We start from the raw sequence: 6,633 nt of genomic DNA, 5'->3' as shown, positions 1-6,633 counted from the left end.
ACGACAGCAACTTGTCTGTTCCCCTTCCCCAATCCCCCAGCACTGTTCCCATCCCCCCAATTCCCCAATAAAAAAAATCTTTAAAAAAAAAAAAGATAGGTGTTTCATTAATAAAGTAGATGCAGATTAGGAAACCCATATTTTGACCAAGACAAATTAGAAAAATTGGATTGAGTTGAGTTTCCATAAATCAAAAGAAAATAAATGAAAGGAGCAAAGAAATGAATGGAGGAACTGAGAGAGATCAGTTCTTGGTCTTACCAAAGAACAAAGAGGTAGTTTTCATTGTAAGACATTTAAGATATCTCAAAGCATTGAAAATTTCTCCTGTGTGCTTTACCTCTTATATTTTTTTGGAGTTACTAGTAGTCAGAAAACTTCATAAACTTTTAAAAGGCCCACAGAATAATAAAATATAGAGAAATGGGCAGCCAGTGAGTCAACATATTTCTATTGAGTAGTTACTATTTTCTTGGTGCTAGAGAACCCGTGAGATCCCTAAGAGTCCCTGCTCTAAACTGTAGCTCTTACATTTTAATTGGATGGATATTGAAAAAATATGTAAACCTATAAATTAAAAAAAATACAAACAAGCTCTGAGATAGTAAAGTTTTTTCTTGAGGTTAGGCACAGAGAAAAGTGAGTATATTTAGGAGAACTGGAGAGAGTTGGCATTAAATGGTCAGAATCGTGATGGCATATTTTAACGTTAAGAAACATGAGAGAAAACAAATGAGGGAGAACAGGAGTAAGATAATCTGTGAGATCATGTGTTTTGGTAGCTCTCTAGCCTAATAAAGACATAATAAATTGTAAGGGAACTGATCCTCCTTCCTCTTTCCCAGTGACTCGTCAAAATTCTATATAATAGAAAATTGACAGGCGTTTTTATATGACCTGATTGTGAAATGCAATTTTACTGGAAGATATCACTTTTTCATGAGTAATCAGACTTCCTGTTCTAATGTTCAAATTCCTGTTCAGTTTGACCTGCATTCTGAGTTCCAAATGAGTAGGTCCTGCTGTTTCACTTGGAGATTATAAATAGGCATTTCAAATTTTATGTGTTGAAATGAGGCCCTAGATTTTACCAAAAAACTTCTCTTCTTGTGCTCCCCCTTTCAGTAAATGGCTTCTACAAATATCCAGATGCCCAAGCTATAAATCTAAGAATTATTCTCAACAATTTTCTCTTCTTTATCCCCTGTTTTGTGCTGGTCTCAGACTATTGATAGTTGTGCTTTTGGCTAGAAGTCCTTGAGGGCATTCACATGGGCCCGCAGTGAGCCCCACAGACGTCTTTACTTTTGGAAACAATGTTATGGCTGGACTGGCCCTTGTGGTTTTTACTATGATTGCAAGACACTTTCAGCAGTAACCATCAGGAATGTGAAAAAAAGTATGTTTATTGCTCACAAGTCCTAGACGGTACACAGCATGGCTGGAACCACACAGTGAGGTCATGGCTAGAGAGAGAGGGAAAGAGGGAGTGCAGGTCTGGGGTTCTTTTATGGGGCTGTGGATGGGGGTCTAGGGTTTTGTGGGCTCATTCTTTATTGGCAAATGTAAAATATAAGAGTGGGAATTAAAGCGTGGGAAGGAAAAAACAAGTGGCCAAATCGTTAGTTACAAAGTGAACCAGTGATCTCACTATGTGGAATCTAAAGAACAGAATAAATGAGCGAACAAAACAGAAACAGACTCATAAATACGGAGAACAAAATGATAGTTGTTGGGGGAGGAGGTGAGAAAGTTGAAGGGATTAGGAAGTACAAACTGGTAGTTACAAAATAGTCTCAGGGATGTGAAATGCTCATACAGTATGGGAAATATAGTCAATAATATTGTAAAAGCTATGTATAGTGTGAGATGCATACTAGATTTATTGGGGGGATCACTTCATAAATTATGTCAATGCCTAATTACAATGCTATACAGCTATAACTAATATAAAATATATTCAATGTCAGCTATAGTTAAAAAACTATATGGTCATGGAATGCAAAGTACAGTATAGGGAATACAGTCAATGATATTATAATAACTATGTACAGTGTCAGATGATTAGTAGACTTGTTGGGGTTGTCTCTTTGTTAGGTGTGTAAATGTCTAATCACTATGTTGTTTTGTACATCTGAAATTAATAATAATTACAAATAATAGTCAACTAGAGATCTCTAAAACAAAGAAAACTTGGGGAGGGGGGCAGCCTGGCTCTTTATCTAGTGAAGTAGCTGGCAATCTTTATTCAAAGATAGCCGTGTTTTGGGCCGACCGAGTGGCGCGTTGGTTAAGAGCTGGCTTGGGACGCCAGAAGGCCCTGGTTCGGATCCCACGTATGAGGGCCAGTGACACTGCCCTCTACAGTCAAGATGCTGAACAACAGCTCAACCTGGAGTTGGGCTGTTGTGAGTCACCAGTGACAGCATAGTCTGCAGCCCCTACTGCAGTGGGTTGCCATGGGCTACCGTGTGTAGCCAGCAGCCACCGTGAGCGGCTGTCCAGAAGCTGGTGACTGATGTGCCTCGCCCAGGAAAAGCACAATGATGGTGCCAACTTGGGCCAGTGAAGCAACATCCTCCACGACTAGACTGAAGAACAAAAGGACAGCAACTTGACTGTTCCCTTTCCCCCAATTCCCCAGCGCTGTTCCCATCTCCCAATTCCCCAATAAAAATCTTTATAAAAAAAAAAAGATAGCCGTGTTTTAAGTGGGTGCTTTGACAATCAACAGCTTAAGCCAGACACTTGCAACACAATAATAATAATAAAAAAAAGCCCAGGGGCTGGCCGAGTGGCTCAATTGGTTAAGAGCTCAAGCTCTGAGCAACAGGATCTCTGGTTTGATTCCCACATGAGCCAGTAAGCTGTGCCGGAGCTGAGCTGCCGCTGAGCTGTCAACAGGTGGCAGGATGGCTCAGCTGGTGAGAGCACATGCTCCTAACAACAAGGATGCCAGTTAGACTCCTGCCTGGGCTGGCAACTAAGATTGAACACAGCACCTTGAGCTGAGCAGCCGTGAGCTGCCGATGGGCGGCCGGATGGTGACTAGACTTGGAGCTGAGCTAGCTGCACCCTCCACAACTAAGACTGATGGACAACAACTTGGCTGTTGCCCTTCCCCAATTCCCCAATAAAATCTTAAAAAAAAAAAAGCCCAACTCTCAGGTGCTTACACTATACCCCCTCATCTAATCTATTATCAAAGCCTATTTGTTAAAGTTTAAAGGTAATTAATGACACCCTTCTCATTTCTGAGTTCTAGGGAATGAAATAAAGAAACCAGGAAAGAACCCAAATATTAGCTTTATTGCTGGTAAAGCTGTACTGAAAAATACTGATTGGATTTGTAGCCAAAAAACTGTTTTTTAGTACTCTCCTAACTCCAATTCTACAATGGAAACCCTTTTGGGGGAGAACTGTGGAGACTACATGCAAAAAAAAAAAGACCTCTTGCTTGCCTTCCTGTAGAGAGCCAAGAGAGAAAAACAACACTTGATTTGTTGGCTCCCTTTGATTAATTAGTTCTCCCCACTGGAAATAATGAAAGCATCAGATCTTATCTCAAGAGTCTAAGATACTGTGAGAAATGAAGAGACACAAAAACATATTAAAAGTGTTAGTGGAAATTCCTCTTTATGAACTGAAGAATATGGAAAGAAAAGAATGGTTTTTACCATGCTCATTGCCTTCTTTTTTGAATCAACTTTATTGAAGTATAACTTACATACAATAAAATATACCTGTCTTAGTCAGTTCAGGCTGCTAAAATAAAGCACCGTAGACTGGGTGGCTTACAATTCATGACTGAACCAAGGTAAGCAGCATTTCTTACAAGTTCAGTGTCTTCACTGTCTAAGTTAAAGTTGTATATTTCTTTTGTAGTCATGATATTTGTCTTTTTTTTTTTTTTTAGATTTTATTGGGGAATTGGGGGAGGGGAACAGTGCTGGGGAACTAGGGGAAGGGGAACAGACAAGTTGCTGTCCTTTTGTTCTTCAGTCTAGTTGTGGAGGACATTGCTTCACTGGCCCATGTTGGTATTATCATTGNGTAGCCACCATCCCATGTGGGAGTGAACCAGCAGCCTTGTTGTTAAGAGCGCACGCTCTATCCACTGAGCCACCCCGGCAGCAGCTCAGCTTAAGGTGCTGAGTTCAGTTTTTAGTTGTGGGCAGGTGTAGCCCACCATTCAACAGGCAATCTTGTTATTAGGCACACATGCTCTCAGCAGCTGAGCCATCCTGCCACCTGTTGGCAGCTCAGTGGCAACAGTGGTAGCTCAGCTCAGGCACAGTGTCACTGGTCCATGTGAGAATTGAATCGGTGGCCCTGTTGCTCAGAGCTCATGCTCTTAAGCTAACTCTTAACCAACTGAGACACTCTGCCGACCCCATGTTTCTGAATGCTTTTCATTGATGTCTGTACTTTTGAGGGAGCAGCCATCGTTTAGACTTTTAGATTGGCTTTGGTAGGGAAAGACTTTCACCTGAAGTTGGCTGCTAGGCATCCAGCTGGGAAGGGTACAGTTTCCTTGTTTCCTGAGATGGCACAGTGGAATCTCTGTAAAACTTCATCAGCTGGGGTCAGCTTTGGCGCAAACTGTGGGGGTTATTTTCTGGCCAAGAATGCAGAGGTCCTGAGGTGGCAGTGGCAGCCAGGGTTATTGGCATCTTCAGAGATGAAGGTCACTGGGGTCTTTCTGTTTACCTTTTTTCCCATAGGAAGAAGTTCTAGATGAAGGGATCCTTCTTGGCACCTTGTGTGGTATGCTGGCATTCAGAGCAACATTGGAGCCAGGGTCCTGTGATCAAGTGTAAGTGGAATTACCAAAGCACGTGAGTACTGGGACACAGGTTCACTTGCTGTGGTAGTGGCACCATTGTCTAAGGTGCAGGCATGTGCAGATCTCTTATGCAACCAGCGTCTGGGTCTCTGGGACTCACTGCAGTGACAAGGATAGGGTGGGGGTGGGGTGGGGTGTGGGAGGGGGCTGGAGAGAGATGCAGCAGCAGCACAGGTCCTGAGATGACAGGATGCAGTTGTAGCTTGGGCCCAGGGGCAGGATGCAGTAGAAGCACAGCCTGGAGATGGTGGGTCAAAGTCCCGAATCTGTCCCCAGGGGAAGTGATGGAACAGCAGCATGTCCCTTATGGTAGCTCATTAAAGCCACGTGTTGGGAGCAAAGGGACAGATTACAAAGCAGTGACAGCTTGGCTCTGACAATAAAAGTTTATAGCCAACCTGGGGTCTGGGGCAGGTCTCAGAGAAGCAGCAGTTTGCCCCCAGTAATGGTGGTCAAAGCATGACATGGGACCCAAGGGGTAGGGTGCAAAGCAGTGGCAGCTCCAGTCCTGTATGTAGTAAGGCGCTGTGGCATCTTGATACTGGAGAGTAGGGCACAGCAGCGACTGGAGCCCCTGGAGGCAGATCTCACCACAGTGGACAGCTCCAGTCCCAGGAAGGAGATGCCAGTGGTGAGGACTCCAGGCATCTCCCTCATAGGGACCAGTGTTGGTGAAGACTGTGGGAGTCCTCGGTAACAAAGGCTGCAAATATCCATAACAGTGAGGCTTACTGGGGTTTCCCCACTCTCCTTTTCCTCATGGGGTGAAATACCTCTGAGGGGTTTCCTTCTCATGCTGAGCTTTTCTGAACTGGGGGATGAGACATGCAGTTAAAATGCTTCCTATGCTTTTCTCTGTAACCATTGTTCATTTTTGAGCTCTGCAGGGTTTCTGCTGCCTTTTCATTATAGTTCAGAGCTTTCCCAGAGCTATTTCTGTCAGTTTGTAGTTATGTATTTATTGTTTTTGTTATTTTTGTGACGGCACTGTGTTGAGACCTCCAAACCCTCCATTTTACCAATGCCACCACCCTAGTTTCGATTCTGAAGATTTTATATGTGTGTATTAACAATAGCAACCCTTTACCACACTATGTCCCAATTCTAGACTTACTGGTGTTAAAATATTTGTGGTTCAAAAGAAGTATGTTGGGTAATTAGCATCTTTCATAACTATTATCTCTGGATTAGTATTTTTAATCTTAATGTGAGAGTTTTCCAAACTATGAAAGGAAAATGTGTTCAAAGGATAATTTATCAAGAAATAGAATACTAAAATATATTATTCCTGAATCCTACACCATTAAGCAAATATCTAAGATTTTCTATTTTGAGAAGCATCTCTCTGCTTTGTTATTTATCTGATATTTAAAATATAACTATTTCCTAATATGATGAAAAATAGAAGATAATTAGATTGGGAGAGCATTCAAAGCTGCCTTCTTATGTGAATAGGGAACATGTTGATTTAGACAACCTGAAATTTTCTTGAATGTTAATAAAAATCGCTCAGACTTTATAGTGTAATCCAAAAAAACAACATCATCACTAAGGTCAGCTTCATTTTAGTTTTTTAAGGTCAAGTGCTAGAAATAAATGGGTTTAAAGATAGGTGTTTCGGGCCGGCCGAGTGGTGCGATGGTTAAGAACTCGCTTGGGATGCCAGAAGGCCCCGGTTCGGATCCCACATATGAGGGCCAGTGAACACTGCCCTCCACAGCTAAGATGCTGAACAACAGCTCAACCTGGAGCTGGGCTGCCGTGAGTCGCTGGCAACGGCGTAGGCT

At 42.5% G+C, this 6,633-nt stretch overlaps 1 protein-coding gene across 1 annotated transcript in view; it reads left to right on the top strand.

Moving 5' to 3' along the window:
- The first annotated feature begins 4,726 nt into the window (after positions 1-4,726).
- The window catches only part of LOC109372731 (C-type lectin domain family 4 member D-like), a 15,150-nt gene continuing 13,243 nt past the window's right edge, over positions 4,727-6,633 (top strand). Inside the window, exon 1 of the mRNA XM_019626157.1 lies at positions 4,727-4,816. Within this exon, the coding sequence (XP_019481702.1) occupies positions 4,738-4,816 (79 nt within the window). The 5' untranslated portion in view covers positions 4,727-4,737. The remainder of the gene's footprint in view (positions 4,817-6,633) is intronic.

The sequence above is a fragment of the Hipposideros armiger genome, unplaced genomic scaffold (genome assembly GCF_001890085.2).
Source record: "Hipposideros armiger isolate ML-2016 unplaced genomic scaffold, ASM189008v1 scaffold_662, whole genome shotgun sequence".
NCBI lineage: Eukaryota > Metazoa > Chordata > Mammalia > Chiroptera > Hipposideridae > Hipposideros > Hipposideros armiger.
The sequence above is the reverse complement of the archived record's forward strand: the minus strand, read 5'-3'. Positions and strand labels throughout refer to the sequence as shown.